The 18562-nt window shown below is 40.6% G+C and overlaps 1 protein-coding gene across 11 annotated transcripts in view; it reads left to right on the forward strand.

Annotated features, from left to right (window-relative positions):
- Positions 1 to 18562, forward strand: part of SCAP (SREBF chaperone) — an 80715-nt gene that overhangs the window by 20632 nt on the left and 41521 nt on the right. For 7 of the 11 annotated variants that reach the window (XM_070575535.1, XM_070575539.1, XM_070575543.1 and 4 more), the window contains exon 2: positions 16945 to 17164. In XM_070575535.1, the coding sequence (XP_070431636.1) occupies positions 17043 to 17164 (122 nt within the window). In that variant the 5' untranslated portion in view covers positions 16945 to 17042. Of the gene's footprint in view, positions 1 to 14948; positions 15470 to 16304; positions 16401 to 16944; positions 17165 to 18562 lie in introns of those variants that run through there. The other 4 variants (XM_070575536.1, XM_070575542.1, XM_070575537.1 and 1 more) reach the window with 4 other exon arrangements.

The following is an 18562-nucleotide window of genomic DNA, read 5'->3' on the forward strand; positions in this document are numbered from 1 at the left end:
TGTTCCATTGATTTGTGTGTCTGTTTTTATACCAGTACCATGCTGTTTTGATTACTGTAGCTTCCTGTAGTATATTTTGAAGTCAGGGATTGTGATGCCTCCAGCTTCATTCTTTTTTCTCAGAATTGCTTTAGCTATTCGGGGCCTCTTGTTGCCCCATATGAATTTTAGGATTCTTTGTTCTATTTCTGTAAAGAATGTCATTGGGATTCTGATTGGGATCACATTGAATCTGTAGATTGCTTTAGGTAGTGTGGACATTTTAACTATGTTTTTCTAATCCATGTGCATGGAATATCTTTCCATTTCTTTATATCATCATTCATTTCTTTCAGTAATTTTTTTTTTTAAAGATTTTTTAAAATTTTTTCCTTTTTCTCCCCAAAGCCCCCCAGTACATAGTTGTATATTTCTCGTTGTGGGTTCTTGTAGTTGTGGCATGTGGGACGCTGCCTCAGCGTGGTCTGACGAGCAGTGCCATGTCCGCGCCCAGGATTCGAACCCACGAAACACTGGGACGCCTGCAGCGGAGCGCGCGAACCCAACCACTTGGCCACGGGGCCAGCCCCTCAGTAATGTTTTATAGCTTTCATTGTGTAGGTCTTTGACCTCAATGGTTAATTTATTCCAATAGTTTACTCTTTTTGTTGTGACTGTAAATGAGATTGTATTCTTGAGTGCTCTTTCTGTTAATTCATTATTGCTAATTCTGTCCTCCATAATATCAGTTCTGTTATTCAGGGAGTCTAGATTTTTGTTTATCTCACCCACTGTGTTTTTCATCTCCACTGTCTCTGATTGTTTTTTTTACAGTTTCAATCTCTTTTGTGAAGAATTCCTTCTGTTCATTAATATTTTTCCTGATCTCATTGAACTGTTTATCTGAATTTTCTTGTAACTTGTTCGGTTTTTTTAATGATAGTTATTTTGAATTCTCTGTCATTTAGATTGTAAATTTCTGTGCCTTCAGGAGTGATTTCTGGGTGCTTGTCATTTTCCTTCCGGTCTGCGGTATTAATATATTTCTTTATACCGTTTGATGGCATGAATTTGTGCCTTTGCATAGTAATAGTATCTGGTTGCAGATTCCACCTGCCGCCACTGGGGGTGGTGGTTAGGAGCTGTGTATTCTGAGTCTGCCATGATCTGTGGTGTCTGTGCCTGTCCTTTGGCATTTGTGATGTCAGCGCCCAGCTCTGATTGCTGACTTGCTCGCTCACAGCTGCTGCTTTTCTAACATTTGCCTGTGTAGGAGCAGGGGTGCTTTCTTTGGTATATACGATCCTGGGAGCATTCTCGCACTGCCCTTGCTATTTGCTCTCCTACGGTGCTGGCTTGATGAAGATATCCCTGCAATAGCTTAGCCTCCTCTGTGTGGAGCTTTCCCCCAGACTGTGAGGGAACGTGGAGAGTGAAGGCATTCCTGTGGGGAGCTGCCCCTCTCCCCTCTTTTCTCAGAGCTGCATGGTTCTGTGCCTTGGGTCGCTGCTGGGAGGGAGAGGAGATCCCCTTTCCTCCTTCCACTTCTTCCTAGGGGAGTCCAGCACCTCCACCTTCAGACATATGGCTGCATGGGTCTCTCAGACATCTTTTGTGTTGTGTGAATGTCTTCTGTTGGTTTATGAATGTCCTTTTAGTTGTATCTTAGCAGGAAGAGTCTAAGGGAAGAGCTCACTCTGCCATGATGCTGACATCACTTGGTAGTTTTTTCTTGTAGCGCTTTGAATATATTGTCCCACTCTCTCCTGGCCTACAGGGTTGCTGCTGAGAAATCTGCCAATAGCCTTATGGGAGTTGCCTTGTATGTGAATAATTTTTTTCTTGCTGCTTTTAAAATTCTGTTTGTCTTTGATTTGTGATGGTTTTATTATAGTGTGTCTTGGAGAAGATCTTTTTCAGTTGAATCTTTTTGGGGACGTATAAGTTTTGTGAATTTGGATGTGCAAATCTCTCCCAAGATTTGGGGAAGTCTTAGCCATTATTTCTTTAAATAAGCTTTCCTTCCCTTTCTCCCTCTTTTTTCCTTCTGGGACTCCAACAATGCTTAAATTATTTCTCTTGATGATATCCTATGATTCATGTAGGATTTCTCTTTTTTTTTTTTTTTTTTTACTTTTTATTAAGGTTATAATAGTTTACAACCTTGTGAAATTTCAGTTGTACATTATTGTCGGTCATGTTGTAGGTGCACCACTTCACCCTTTGTGCCCACCTCCTCACCCCCACTTTCCTCTGGTAACCAATCAGTTCTCTTTGTCTACATGTTTAACTTCCACCTATGAGTGGAGTCATACAGAGTTCGTCTTTCTCTGACTTATTTCACTTAACATAATACTCTCAAGGTCCATCCATGTTGTTGTGAATGGGACTATTTTATCATTTTTTATGGCTGAGTAGTATTCCATTGTGTATATATATATATATATATATATATATATATATATATATATATATACCATATCTTCTTTATCCAATCATCAGTTGATGGGCACTTAGGTTGCTTCCATAGTGACTGCACCAATTTGCATTCCCACCAACAGTGTATGAGGGTTCCTTTTTCTCCACAACCTTTCCAACATTTGTCACTTTTTGTTTTGGTTATTTTTGCCATTCTAACAGGTGTAAGGTGATATCTTAGTGTAGTTTTGATTTTCATTTCCCTGATAATTAGTGATGATGAGCATCTTTTCATGTGTCTATTGGCCATCTGTATATCTTCTTGGAGAAATGTCTATTCATGTCCCCTCCCCATTTTTTGATCAGGTGGTTTGATTTTTTGTTGTTGAGCTGTGTGAGTTCTTTATATATTATGGATATTAACCCTTTGTCAGAAATATAACGTGTAAATATTTTTTCCCAGTTAGTGGGTTCTTTTTTTGTTTCAATCCTGTCTTCCTTTGCCTTGAAGAAGCTCTTTAGTCTGATGAAGTCCCATTTGTTTATTCTTTCTATTGTTTCCCTTGTCTGAGAAGACATGGTGTCCAAAAAGATCCTTTTGATACTGTTGTCGAAGAGTGTACTGCCCATATTCTCTTCTAGAAACCTTGTGGTTTCAGGTCTGATCTTTAGATTGTTGATCCATTTTGAGTTTATTTTTGTGATTGGTGAGAAAGAATGGTCAATTTTCATTCTTCGACATGTGGCTGTCCAGTTTTCCCTGCAGTGTTTGTTGAAGAGACTTTGTTTTCTCCATTGTATGCCTTGAGCTCCTTTGTCGAAGATCAGTTCATTGTTAGCGTATAGAAGTGCTACTGATTTATGTATGTTGATTTTATACCCTGCAACTTTGCTGTAGCTATTGATTGTTTCTAATAGTTTTCCAATGGGTTCTTTGGGGTTTTCTGTATATAAGATTATGTTGTCTGCAAACAGTGAGAGTTTCACTTCTTCATTGCCTATTTGGATTCCTTTTATTTCTTTTTGCTGCCGAATTGCTCTGGCCAAAACCTCCAGTACTGTGTTGAATAAGAGTGGTGAGAGTGGACACCCTTGTCTTGTTCCTGTTCTCAAAGGGATGGCTTTCAGTTTTTGCCCATTGAGTATGATGTTGGCTGTGGGTTTGTCGTATATGGCCTTTATTATGTTGAGGTACTTTCCTTTTATATCCATTTTATTGAGAGTTTTTATCATGAATGGATTTGGATCTTGTCGAATGCTGTCTCTGCATCTATTGAGATGATCATTTGTTTTTTGTTTCTCATTTTGTTAATGTAGTGTATCATGTTGATTGACTTGCGGATGTTGAACCATCCCTGGTATAAATCCCACTTGATCATGGTGTACAATCTTTTTAATGTTATGCTGTTTTTGGTTTGCCAAAATTTTGTTGAGGATTTTTGCATCTATGCTCATCAATGACATTGGCCTGTAGTTTTCCTTCTTTGTGTTGTCCTTGTGTGGCTTTGGGATCAGGGTGATGTTGGCTTCATAGAATGTGTTAGCGAGGCTCCATCTTCCCCAATATTCTGGAGTAGTTTGAGAAGGATAGGGATTAAATCTTCTTTGAATGTTTGGTAGAATTCTCCAGAGAAGCCATCTGGTCCTGGACTTTTATTTTTGGGGAGGTTTTTTAATTACTGTTTTGATTTCTTTACTTGTGATTGGTCTATTCAGATTCTCTATTTCTTCCTGCTTCAGTTTTGGGAGGTTGTAAGAGTCTAAGAATTTATCCATTTCTTCTAGATTGTCCAATTTGTTGGCATATAGTTTTTCATAGTATTCTGTTATGATCTTTTGTATTTCTGTGGTATCCGTTGTGATAGTTCTAATTTTATTTATTTGAGTCTTCTCTCTTTTTTCTTAGTGACCCTGGCTAAAGGTTTGTCAATTTTGTTTATTTTTTCAAAGAACGAACTCTTTGTTTCATTGATCCTTTCTTCAGTCTTTTTTCTTTCAATTTCATTTATTTCTGCTCTAATTTTTTTTATTTCCCTCCTTCTACTGACTTTGGGCTTTGTTCTTCTTTTTCTAATTCTGTTAGGTGGTGTTTGAGATTGCTTATCTGAGACTTTTCTTGTTTATTGAGGTGAGCCTGTATTGCAATGAATTTCCCTCTTAGGACCACTTTTGCTGCGTCCCAAATGAGTTGGTATGGTGTGTTTTCATTTGTCTCCAGACAATATTTGATTTCTTTTTTAATTTCTTCAATGATCCATTGTTTGTTCAGTAGCATGTTGTTTAGTCTCCACATTTTTGCCCCTTTCCCGGCTTTATTCTTATAGTTGATTTCTAGTTTCATAGCATTATGGTCAGAAAAGATGCTTGATACATTTCAACCCTCTTGAATTTGTTGAGGCTTGCTTTGTTTCCCAAGTTATGATCTATCCTTGAGAATATTCCATGCACACTTGAGAAGAATGTGTAACCTGCTGTTTTTGGGTGGAGTGTTCTATATATATGTCTATTAAGTCCATCTGGTCTAGTTTTTTATTTAATTCTATAATTTCCTTATTGACTTTCTGTCTGGATGGTCTGTCCATTGGTGGTAGTAGGGTGTTGAGGTCCCCTACTGTTACTGTATTGTTGTTGATGTCTCCTTTTAGTTTTGTTAATAGTTGCTTCACATACTTTGGTGCTCCTGTGTTGGGTGAGTATATATTTATAACTGTTATGTCTTCTTGGTGGAGTGTCCCTTTTATCATTATAAACTGCCCCTGTTTGTATCTCTTTATCTTTTTTGCTTTGAAATCTACTTTGATATATAAGTATGGCAACACCTGCTTTCTTATGTTCCTTATTAGCTTGGAGTATTGTTTTCCATCCCTTCACTCTGAGTCTGTGTTTGTCTTTGGGGCTGAAGTGTGTTTCCTGTAGGCAGCGTATTGTTGGGTCTTGTTCTTTAATCCATCCTGCCATTTTGTGTCTTTTGATTGGAGAGTTCAATCCATTTACATTTAGAGTGATTATTGAAATGTGGGGGCCTAATGCTACCATTCTATCGCTTGTTTTCCAATTCTCTTGCATTTCCTTTGTTTCTCATCCCATGAGTTTTGGACTACCAATTCAGGTAGGTAGATTTCCATATTGGCTTTGTTCTTATTTGTAATTTGTGTCTTTATTCTTGTTATTTGTTTAGTGGTCACCATGTGGTTTGTATAAAACATCTCATAGATGAGATAGTCCATTTTCTGATAGCCTCTTATTTCCCTAGGTTAAGCTGTTCCATCCCTTTCCTCTTCCCCTTCAAGGTTATTATAGATTTTTTTTTTTCCTTCTTGTGTTGTGAGTTTGTGGTTAAAATGACAAGATTATATTTATTCTTGGTGTTTCCCTTCCTTTTATCTTTAATGTTATACTTAGCCTTTGCTAACTTGTTCTGATAGACAGCTGCAACTTTCTGATTTTGTCTTTCTACTTATCTCCTTTGCTCTGGGTTTTGTAACCCCTTTACTTTTTTTGATTTTTCAGGGATGAGTGTCTTCTTGAGCATTTCTTGTAGGGGAGGTCTTGTGGCAACGAACTCCCTTAACTTATGTTTATCTGGGAAAGTTTTTATTTCTCCATCATATTTGAAGGATATTTTCGCTGGATAGAGTATTCCTGGCTGCAGGTTTTTGTTCTTCAGAGTTTTTAATATATCATTCCACTTTCTCCTAGCCTGTAAGGTATCTGCTGAGAAATCTGCTGACAGCCTTATAGGGGTTCCTTTGTAGATTATTTTCTTCTGCCTTGCTGATCTTAGTATTTTCTCTTCGTCATTGACTTTTGCAAGCTTCACTACTATATGCCTTGGGGTTGGTCTTCTTACATTGATAAAGTTTGGAGATTTATTAGCTTCTGTCACCTGGAGTTCCATCTCTCTCCCCACGTTTGGGAAGTTCTCAGCCATTATTTCTTTGAACAGGCTTTCTGCCCCCTTCTCCTTCTTTTCTCCCTCTAGGATACCTATAATCCTTATGTTGCATTTCCTAATTGAGTCAGATATTTCTTGGAGAGTTTCTTCATTTCTTTTTAGTCTTAGTTCTCTCTCCTTCTCTATCTGCAGCATTTCTATGTTCCTGTCTTCCAGATTGCTAGTTCTGTCTTTCATATTATTGACCCTACTGTTCAGAGAGTCTGGATTTTTCTTAATCTCCTCCATTGTGTTCTTCATCTCTAACATTTCTGATTGGTTCTTCTTTATAGTTTCAAGCTCTTTTGTGACATAGCTCCTGAACTCGTTGTCTATCTGTATTCTCTTTTAACTCACTGAGTTTTTTAATGATGTCTATTTTGAATTCGTTGTCATTTAGGTTATAGATTTCAGTGTCTTCAGGATTGTTTTCTGGGTACTTGTCATTTTCCTTCTGTTCTGGAGATTTAATATATTTTTTCATGTGGCTTGACCGTGTGGATTTGTGCCTCTGCATAGAAATAGAGTTTAGTTACTGCTTCCACTTGCTTCTACTGGATGGGGGGAGCAGCAGCTGTGTAATCTGTATTGACCAGGATCCCTGTCAGCTGTTGCTAACCAGACCTGGACCCCTCCTTGTGATCACAGTGGCCCTGTGGGGTCTCTCGTCAGCTGTGGGGACAATCGCAAGGGGGCCTTGGTTGCTTGTGCCTACTGTCACAGACCACCTAGACACGCTCCCTCCTTAGGGTCTGCAGTGGTGTTATGGGCTTTCACAGCGGCCGGGAGCAGGTTCACCTAGACTCATAGCTCTGCCACTGTCAGGACCCACAAGACTTCACTTGTCCACTATGGGCCACAGCAGAGCTATGGGTATCTACTGCAGTCTGTGGTTAGCTTACCCAGCTGTGCTACTTCTGCCCCAGGGCCTTCCAGCCTTGTGATTGCCAGGTGAGGCCTCTCCACTAACACTGCACAGAGGCTTTCCCCGCAGTTGGTGTGGGACCGTGGATTTAAAATCCCCTGGACCATGGAGCAGTCTCTCTGGGGCTCCAACTTGCCACTGCCCACTCACACGGTCTCTCTGGGTCTCCCTTGCCCTCTCAGGGCCACAGCAGAACTTTGTGTATTAGAGGCAGCTGGCAGGTTGCTACACTGGCCAGCCTCCTTTTGCCCCAGGGCTTCCCAGTGTTCTGAATGCTGGGCGGGGCCTCTCCGCTAATGCTGAGTAGAGGCTTTCCCTGCGGCTGCTTTGGAGCCATGGATTTTCCCACTGGGCTATGGAGCAGTCATGGGGCGCTTAGGTAGGACTGTAGTCACCTGTTTCCACCATTGTGCCACTGATGCCCGCGCACGCCCACCCTTGGTGCCATGGCGATGCTATGAGTGTGTCAGCCCATAGAAAGTTGCTTGCAGGTACTAGGCTGTCCAGGGGTCGGAGAGTTTTCATCTATCTCCACCTCCTCCTGGGGAGAAGTCCGTCCACCTTCTGATGTATGGTAGCGTGGGTCTCTCAGGCGTCCTGAGATGCTGTGTGGATATCTTTTGTTGACTGATGAATGTCCAATTAGTTGTGGTTCGAAGGGGGAGAGACAAAGAAAACTGCTCACTCCACCATGTTGCTGATGTCTGTCACTCTCATGTAGGATTTTTTTACTCTTTTTTTTTTTTCCTATTTGTTCTCTGACTGGATAGCTTCAAATGACCCGTCTTCGACGTCACAAATTCTTTCTTCTGCTTGATCAAGGCTGGTGTTGATGCTGTCAATTGTGTTTTTCATTTCATTCATTGTATTCTTTGGCTTCTGAATTTCTGTCTGCTTCTTTTTTATGATTTCTATCTGTTAAAATTTTTGTTTTGTTCACGTATTGTTTTCCTGATTTCACTGAATTGTGATATTTTTGTAGCTCACTGAGCTTTTTTTTTTTAAGATTTTATTTTTTTCCTTTTCCTCCCCAAAGCCCTCCGGTACATAGTTGTACGTTCTTTCTTGTGGGTCCTTCCAGTTGTGGCATGTGAGATGCCACCTCAGCGTGGCTTGATGAGCAGTGCCATGTCCGCGCCCAGGATTCGAACCAACGAAACATTGGGTCGCCTGCAGCAGAACGCAGGAACTTAACCACTTGGCCATGGGGTCAGCCCCTCACTGAGCTTTAAAACAACTTTTTTGAATTCTTTATTGGGCGGATTGAAGATTTCCATTTCTTTGTGGTCAGTAACTGGAAAATTATTGTATTCCTTTGGTATCGTGTTTCTTTGATTTTTCGTGTTCTTTGAAGTCTTGTATTCCTATCTACATTTGAAGAAGCAATCATCTCCTCCAGTCTTTATTGACTGGCTTCAGGAAAGAAATACTTTCTGTCAGCTCTTTAGGGATTCTGAGGCCTTCTCAGTGAATGACATGTGCATTATCAGATTTCCCAAATGCTTTTTCGTTTTATTTTTTTATTTTTTGAGGAAGATTAGTCCTGAGCTAACATCTGCTGCCAATCCTCCTCTTTTTGCTGAGGAAGGCTGGCCCTGAGCTAACATCCGTGCCCATCTTTCTCTACTTTATATGTGGGAAGCCTACCACAGCATGGCTTGACAAGTCGTGCCATGTCCACATCCAGGATCCGAACTGGTGAACCCCAGGCTGCTGAAGCGGAACATGCGCACTTAACTGCTGCACCACTGGGCCGGCCCCCAAAATGCTTTTTAAATGGTTATCAAGGTTTAGAGTCAACTAGAAAGAGTATGGGAGATTTTTAGAACAGTTGAAAAAGTGAATATTATAAACCTTGACAACATATGAAGAAATACCAGTACTATTTTAATACAAACGTGTGTATGTACTACTTTTACAGTTGAAAAACAATCACTGTTACAACTTGTAAAGGGGAGCTTTGGAGTAATGCTCTATTTCTTGATGTGAGTAGTGTTAAGGTTAAGTGGCTGTGTGTAATTTCATGGAGCTGTATGCTTAACTTTGTATATTTTTCTGCTATGTCTTGTGCTAAATTTGAAGTTTATTTAAAGAAAAAGTACTCATCATAAAAAAATTTAAAGTATAGAAAGTTGACTTAAAAAATCTCTCCATGTAATCATTCCGCATGAAGACCAGCAACTACTACTAGCATTTCCCTCCATTCTCCTGTTGTACGTTTCTTTGCCTAGACTTTTATTTTACATTTTCAGATTGTAAAAGTCATACATGCTCTGTGTAGAAAACATGTTAAATACAGTAGGACACTACATACTTCTACAATGGAATGATGATGTGATTGAGAGAGAGATGCCAACAGCCATAGTATGGAAAGTTTCTTCAATGGCAAAGAATCCAGAAATTTATGAAGATTTTTACATTAAAAAATGTAAGGGTTCTGATTCTAGTCAAGATGTAGCAAGCACACTCTGCCTTTTCTTTCTGACTGAATTCAGCTAAGATCCCTGCACAGACTGCATGGATGAGCTATCTGAGTACCCTGAAAGACAAATGGTAGCGGTTGGATTCGGGAAGGAAACTGTTTTTGTTTGTTTTTTCTCTCCATAGAATACCTTCCATACTGGACTCAAAGGTAACCCAAAACCTGGAACTGGGCACTAGGTACAGACAGAAAGAGGTCCAATAGAATCTATCTCTTTCTACTCTGAGGAGAAGGAATAGGGATTCACATGGGTCAGGTGGGTAGGGATGGAGGAAGAGAATCTCTTGGTTTTTTGTTTGTTTTTTCTCATTTTCTCCTGCCCTGGCCCCCGTGAAATTATGTAGTGGTGGAGACAGCAATGGCATTGGCAGCCTGGTGGGAGAGGAATCTTTTCAGTTATAGGGATTGTGGTCTGAAGAGCCTGGAGAGATTTGCTGATTTTGTTCTCTTGATCCTCTCACCACTTTACCCCAGAGGTAGTCACAGTTGTGGGTGCTGCTCAGAGGAGCAGGGAAACTAAAGTCCTTCCTTTCTAGCCGCAAGACCAGAAAAGGGGCCCCTGGAAGCTGGAAGGTATCAGGAAGATTGTAGAGAGGAAAGAACTCAACAAAGTGAAGCTGTAATACTGTGTATGACATCTTGGGTTCTCCTCGGCAATAGCGTATGTGCCTCTGACCCTAAACAACATACCAAAGGCTTTGAGGCCTGAACTGTGGAGTAGACTACTGCCCAAGTCCTGCACTGGCCACTGCATGGTATGTATGTGACAGATCAAAATAGTACTGCGAGGGCTTTGAACTGACTGTGGACCCACATCCCACAGAAGGTGGATAGGAACTTGCAGATTGGACCTAATCAAGTTGATTGCTGCTAAAACAAACAATCCAACATTTTCCATTGGATTTAAACAAGAGTCAGAGTATCATAGCATAATATCCCCAAATTCAAGATTATTCTACATAGGAAGAATCAGGAAAATCTCACCATCTCCCAAGGAGAAAAGACAGTCAACAAACGGCAACCATGATATGACAGAGATGTTGGAACTATTAAAGAATTTAAAGAAAAAAGCATAATTGAAATGTTAATTAAAACCTTGCTCTAAGAAGTGAGGGTGAACACTCCTGAAACAAATGGAAAATTAGACACTTAAATTTAAAATTAGAAAAAATAAATATGTCTCTATTTGCTGATGATATGATAGTCTATTTAGCAAATCCCAAGTAATCTAGAAAAAAGTCTCTAGGTAAAACAATTTTGAAGAAGGATAAAATAGGAATCGCTCTACCCATTTCAAGACTTTATAGCTACAGTAATCAAGACTGTGTGGTATTGGTGGAGGGTTAGACACACAGATCACTGGAACAGAATAGGAAACCCAGAAATAGACCCACACAAGTACAGCCAATTGCTTTTTGACTGAATGCTTGTGTCCCCCCAAAATTCATATGTTGAAATCCCAACCCACATTATGATGATAAAAAGAGGGGGCCTTTGGGGAGTGATTAGGTCATGAGGGCTCCACCTTCATGAATGGGATGACTGCCCTTATAAAATAAACCCCAGAGAACTCTCACTCTCCTTTCTGCCTTGTGAGGACACTGAGAAGACAGCCATCTACGAAGCAGGAAGTGGACCCTCACCAGAAACTGAATCAGCCTGCACCTTGATCTTGGACTTCCCACCCTCCAGAACTTTGAGAAATAAATATATGTTGTTTAAGGCACCCAGTGTGGTATTTTTGTTATAACAGCCCAAACGGACTAAGGTAGGTGCCAGAGCAATTCAGTGGAAAAAAAAGGGTAGTCTTTTTAACAGCTGGAGCTAGAACAACTGGATATCCATAGGGAAGGGGACAAAAATCACCTAGACCTAAAGCTCACATCTTACACAAAAAGTAACTGAAATGGGTCATAGATTTAAATGTAAAACTGTAAAAAAAAACTTAGGAGAAAACGTCAGAGAAAATTTTCAGAAGTAGGGCTTGTTGAAGAATTCTTATACATGACCCTTAAAGTATGATCCATAAAGGAAAAAAAATGAGTAAATTAGACTTCATCAAAATTAGAAATTTTGGCTCTGTCAAAGAATCTTTGAAAAGAATAAAAAGAGAGACAAGCTACAGACTGGGAGAAAATATTTGCAAACAGCAAATCTGACAAAGACTCATATCTAGAATATATAAGGAAATCTCAATAGATCAAAGAAAATACTTTGAGATTAATGAAAAAAACAAAACTCACAACATGTGGAAACTTATGGCATGCAGCTAAAGTAGTGTTTGGAGGGAAATTTATAGCTGTAAATGCCTATATTAAGAAAGAAGAAAGATTTCAAATCAATAACCTTAACTACTTTGAGAAACTAGAAAAAGAAGAGCAAAATAAAGCCAAGGCAAACAAAAGGAAGAAAAAAATAGACTAGAGTGGAAACAAAGGAATAGAGACTAAGAAAACAATAGAGTAAATAGGGGTCGACCTGGTGGTGCAGTGGTTAAGTTTGCACATTCCACTTTGGCAGCCTGGGGTTTGCCAGTTCGGATCCCAGGTGCAGACATGGCGCCGCTTGGCAAGCCATGCTGTGGTAGGCATCCCACATACAAAGTAGAGGAAGATGGGCATGGATGTTAGCTCAGGGTCAGTCCTCCTCAGCAAAAAGAGGAGGATTGGCAACAGATGTTAGCTCAGGGCTAATCTTCCTCAAAAAACAAAAAAATAAAGAGTAAATAAAACCAAAAGTTGGTTCTTTTAAAAGATAGCAAAATTGACAAACTTTCAGCTAGAATGACCAAGAAAAAATGAGAGGACTCAAATTACTAGAATCATTAATGAAATGAGGGACATTACTACCAACTTTTCAGAAATAAAAATGATTATAAGAAAACACTATGAACAGTAAATACTATGCTAATAAATTAGATAGCCTAGATGAAATGGACAAATTCCAGGAAACACACAAACTAACAAAACTTAAGAAAAAATAGAAAGTCTGAATAGACTTATAAGAAGTAAAAAGATTGAGTTAATAATTTAAAAACTTCCCACAAATAAAAAGCCCAAGATCAGATGTCTTTGCTAATGAATTCTACCGAATGTTTAAAGAAGATTTATCATGAACTCTTCCAAAAAAGTTGGAGGGAGCACTTCCCATGTCATTCTATGAGGCCAGCATTAACCTAATACTAAAGCCAGACAAAGAAAAAAGGAAAACTGCAGACCAGTATCCTTAGGGATATAGACACAGAAGTCCTCAAGAAAATATTAGCAAACCGAGTCTAGAAACATTTAAAGGGATTATACCCAGGAATGCAAAGTTAGTTCAAAGTGAGAAAAATCAGTCAGTGTAATGCACCTTATTAGGATAAAAAAAAAATGATCGTCTCAAAAAACACAAAAAAAGCATACCACACTTTCATGATTAAAAAAAACCACTCAGCAAACTAGGAATGGAAGGGGACTCCTCAACCTGATGAAGGGCATCTATGAAAAACTGCCATGTAATATCAGACCTAATCATCAAAGATTGAATGCTCTCTTTCTGAGATCAGGAATAAGATGAGGATTCCATTCTCACCACTGCAACTCAACATTGTACTAGAAGTTCTAGACAGGACAATTTTACAAGAAAAACAAATAAAAGGCATCCAGATTGGAAAAGAAGTTAAACTCTATTTGTGAATCTCATGATCTCATATATATAACATCTTAAGGAATATGCACACATACATGCACACACGCACGTGTTCAGTGTCACCAGCCATTAGGGAAATACACATTAAGACCCAATTAGATATCAGTACACACCTATTAGGGTAGCTAAAATAGAAAATAGTGGGAATACCAAGTGCTAGTGTGGATGCAAAGAAACAAAATCTCTCATATGCTGCTGGTGAGAATGTAAAGTGGTACGGGTACCCTGGAAAATATTTTGGCAATTTCTTAAAAAACTTAAACATACCATACTACCCAGCAGTTTCACTTCTAGGGATTTATTCCAGAGAAATGGGATAGTGAGTGAGTGTGGATAAGAACAAGCACGATAGGCCCATTGTGGCTGAAGCTTGAGCGAGATGGAAAGGATTTTCAACAAATGATCCTGGAAAGCTGTGGGACAGAGCTGTGGGACTTTTCCTACTGTCTCCACCTCCCTTGGGCCTTTGTCACATTTACTTTTCTTGGTTGATTCTTAATATGTGCAAATTGGTTGAAGAGAATGTTGAATGCTGAGAGTTTGATGAATACAGGCACAAAATAAATAAACCATCTTTTTTTTTAATCCTGTCTTATGTTAATATATATTGTGTGTTTGGGTTTTTCTAAAGGTTCCTCATTTATTTTCTCATTTGGGATGGGTTCAGAACCATAGTCACCTTAAGCATGCTGTGACAAAGTAGGATGAGCCTGCCACTCCACTCTGCTCTCATGGACCCATTCCATCCTTAGTGCAGTGCCCTTTATCTTGTGAGCCAGAGGATCTCACTTGATCTGGGCTTGTCTTCTCTGTAGACTTCCTTAGGGCCATTCTTCTGTCTTGCTTCCGGTAGTTTTTTCTTTATGTGTACAGCTCTATAATTTGGGTTTCTAATAGCAAATTCCTTTATTTTTGCTTGTAGTGGGGTCTCCTGAAAAGGCAGACGGGAGGATGTATACATTTTTATGTAATGTGGTTCACTCAGACCTCCAGGGCCTCTATCCTTTCTGTATATTGTGTCTCTTTAAATTCAAGAAGCAGAACTGTAGCTTTTGATCTGAAGAAACCTGTAAGTGTGGAGCAATATAAGAAAAACAGGTTTTTGGTTCAGGTTGAGTAAATTTTGCTATGTAATAGCTTTTTTTAATTTTTATGTAACAGCTTTGCATTAAGATGTATACGGTGGGGCTGGCTCAGTGGCACAGCAGTTAATTGCACATGTTCCGCTTCAGTGGCCCAGGGTTCACCGGTTCGGATCCCAGGTGCAGACATGGCACTACTTGGCATGCCATGCTGTGGTAGGTGTCCCACATATAAAGTAGAGGAAGATGGGCATGAATGTTAGCTCAGGGCCAGTCTTCCTCAGCAAAAAGAGGAGGATTGGCAGCAGTTAGCTCAGGGCTGATCTTCCTCAAAAAAAACAGAAAAATGTATACAGTGGAGTAGAGATGAATATGTCTTCTCTTGCTAGGTTCAGGTAGGTGGGCTGTGTAATAAACTAGAATTTGGATTTTCTTTTTAAGCTTTGTTTTCCAGGTGCTGTGAAAATTAACAATTAGTATAACTAATAAAGACCAATGGAAACTGAAATTGACTAACATCCTGTCAGAAAGATTTGTATTTTCTGCAAAATGGAAGTGAATTAGATAGTTTTTTCTCCTGTCAGTTGTTTCACATGTAAGAGCTGAACTGCAAAGGTGGGACTCTCCCCACCACCTCCCTTGTTGCTTATGTGTTTGCAGAAGAGGCCTGAGAAGGAGATTGGGATTAGTAGGATTAGAATTTCCTGGAGGGCTTCACTTAAGGGAAAAGTTGTGGGGCTTGTCAGAGGACCGAGATTGGAAAAGCTACAACTGGTTTCTGACTGTCAGTCTTCAGGGATCCTCTTGATAGTGTATCTCTGCATGTGTATATCTCGTTAGTGTTTGTTTCAGAAATGTTGCTTCCCCAGAGTCCTTGTTTATGCTGGGTGGTGAACACTATCGCTGGTCCCCTGCTGCAGGTCCATTGTTTGAGACTTCTTTCACCTGTCATACTCTAGGTGAGTCTTGTGAATGGTTGAGCTATTGTGAACCCCTCTGCTCTTTGGTCCAGCACCTGTCACCTACTGTCTCCTCTCTCCGTTGCCTATTGAATTGACCCAGAGAGAGTTCTTTGTATTTCCGTAGAAGGTTACTGGACTGGAAAATTGCCTGTGCCCCTAAGGCTTGCGCTTCCAGGAAGGTAGAAGGAGTGATAGCATTCCTTCTTGTGAATTGGCTGTCATAGGACTCCTTTTACTTCTCATTTCTGGTCTTGACACTTTTGAGGAGTCATCTCTTTGGCCTGGGTTTTCATCAGTGAGCCTCATCAAACCAAGACACATGTCTGGGCAGGTTCCCTGTAGCACAGATCAAAGAAAACAGCAACATGGAACAGAAGTAGATTTAAACTTGGATTCCATTGGAGAGCTCAGAAAGAAGGGAATTCTAGATCCCTGGGCAATTTGCTAGAGTTTCCTACTTGATTTTATTGGTTTAAAGTTCTCTGCTTAGAAGCAACAGAAATTAACTTTGGCTCACACAAGCAAAAAGGGGATTTACTGGAAGGATATGGATGGCTCACGGACTGGAAAGAAAAGCTGATGAACTCGTCTTTAGAAAGGACTGGAGTCAGAGCAGCCTGCAATCTTGGGAGCAGGAATCTCTTGGGGATGTATAAACACTACCACATTCAGTTCCTGCTTCTATCTCCTCACAAGTCAAAGTCCAGGGAGAGAGGCCCAACTGGCCTGGCGTGGGTCAGGGAGGGGCACCTTGACTGACAGTCTGTCCAGGCCAAATCCTGTGGAGTGAGGTGGTTCCCTGAGCCACAGTAGGCTGCTCTTACTCACAAAAGGAGACAGCTGCTGGGCAGGCAGGAGTAGGAGGAGCCCTTTGCTTGTATGCTCCCAGGAACAGCTGTGGGACCAAGAGCAGAGACTTCCACCTAATGTAGCTATCACAGTGAAATTTGCTTTATGTCAGGGGCCTAGGTTTTATGTTGAGGGCTGACCCCACTGAACGTTTTTTATCAGTGAATCACTGTTTGTGCAAGAATGTGGCTTTTGAGGGGTCAGCGCTATGTAAAGTTTTTCCCTAGGATTTATCTCAGTCTGGCCTGTGCACAGATGGGTGGAGGAGGGTGTCCAGAACTCCCATTTCGCCGAGAGCAGCTGAAGGAGATGTCTGATACACAGATGTGCTTTCCTGTGCCACCATTTTAGAAATGTGTAATATGGACGAGGGTTGAGAGTTTGTTACCAGAGCTAGAGGGGGAGTTTTTTGGCTTCTTTGGTTAGACTGATTTAGAAACTGCCCACAGTCACTAAGAACTGACCAGAGTTGTGTGTGTGTGTGTGTTAGGATTGATGTCTCCAGTCCTTGCAGGTGGGTGTCCTGAAACACTTCCCCACTCAGATCACTGCTATCTACCCCAGCAACCCTAGTGTGCAGAACCAAGTACTCCTCAATAATTGTTTTTTTCTCTTCTTGCCAGGTACCTGCAGATGATGTCCATTGTCAGTGCTGTCCAGTGTGTGCCAGGCTGATCCATGGTCACTTTACGGGATGGCAGCAAGGTGACTTCAACTGAGGATGACCCTGACTGAAAGGCTGCGTGAGAAGATATCTCAGGCCTTCTACAACCATGGGCTGCTCTGTGCGTCCTACCCCATCCCCATCATCCTCTTCACAGGGCTGTGCATCTTAGGCTGCTGGTATGTTTCTGAGTTGCCCTGGATATGGTGGAGCGGAGCCTTGGGACAGTAGGTTTCCTGACCTTGGCTGCTCTGTAGCCCTTAGACTGTGTATGGTTTTTACACAATGGAACTTGAGGCTCGTTGGAGCTGTTGAGTGGAGAGCTCTAGTCCTGGAGTGTTTATCCACTAACTTAAAACAGTCCAGGCTCCCCCTGACTTAGTAATTCACCAGGTTTGTTCACATCACTGGTAATCTACCTCAAAATAATGTTTAGACACTTGTAAGAAACTGCAAGATAATTGAAAGGCACACTCTTTTAATTTTCTTTTTCAACAGTGGCAGTTTCATTTTGGTACCTGGTTAAGAGCAGGAGCCTTCACGTGTTGCAAGGCAAAGTCCATTGGAGCAATTCCTTGGGCACCACCTTGCAGGCTAGCCTTCGAGACTGGGTTCTCTGCAGTCTAGTCATTTTCTTGTGTTCACATGGAGCCTCCTTCTGTCCTCTTGTTGATTCTTGGGGACTTCTGTGCTCACCAAGGACTGTTGAGGGAACTGTAACTGCCCTCAGTCCATGTCTGTCTTTCTGTCACAGGGCCCTGTAGAAGTCTGAAGACCGTGGCTGATAATGACATTGTAATAGGAGAGGCTTGATCTAAGATGGTATCTGATGGAAAACACTAACAGCCATGAAAAGAGCCCATCTTATTATCTTTGCATCTGGAAAGAATTCTGGTTTCCAGATTAATTGTACATCTAGTATTTATAGATGTTTTCAGTGCTGTACCAGAAGGAGGATGGCTCAGGACTGAACTCGATGTTCAGTTGTTAATGATCCCAACCTCTTCCCTAATTAGAACTAAGATGAGCATCATTCATTGAGAATTTCCTGCTGGGTGCTGTGTTGGTGCTTCAGGTATATGATTAAATGTCTCATCAATTCTCATAATAACTTTGGAAAGTGATCCATTTATATTTCCATTTAACAAAATAGGGATGGAGGATTAGAAACTTGCCTGGTCTACACAATTAATAAGTAGAGAAACTGGGGTTCAAATCCAGGTCTAGAGATTGTGGTGCCTATACCTGTGGTATTCTGTCACCCAGATTCCTCACTCTGGCTCAGTGTATTTGTCCTGATGTTTAAACTTTGTTAAATTGTGTTGTACAAAATAAGATAGTTGTGGCTACATCCTGTAACTGATGAATTAGGAATGCTCTGAGAACCCAACTCTTGAGTTGGTTTGTTTTTTCCGTTTAAGCTAATTGACCCATCTCTCTCTTTCAAATCATACTTTTCTAGGCCTGGCCTATTTGCTAAGGCAGTGGTACTCAGACCTGAGTCAGCATCAGAATCACCTGGAGGGCATATTGAAAGACACATTGCTAGGCCCCACCCCAGTGTTTCTCATTCATCA

Source organism: Equus przewalskii, chromosome 15, assembly GCF_037783145.1.
Source record: "Equus przewalskii isolate Varuska chromosome 15, EquPr2, whole genome shotgun sequence".
Classification (NCBI taxonomy): Eukaryota; Metazoa; Chordata; class Mammalia; order Perissodactyla; family Equidae; genus Equus; species Equus przewalskii.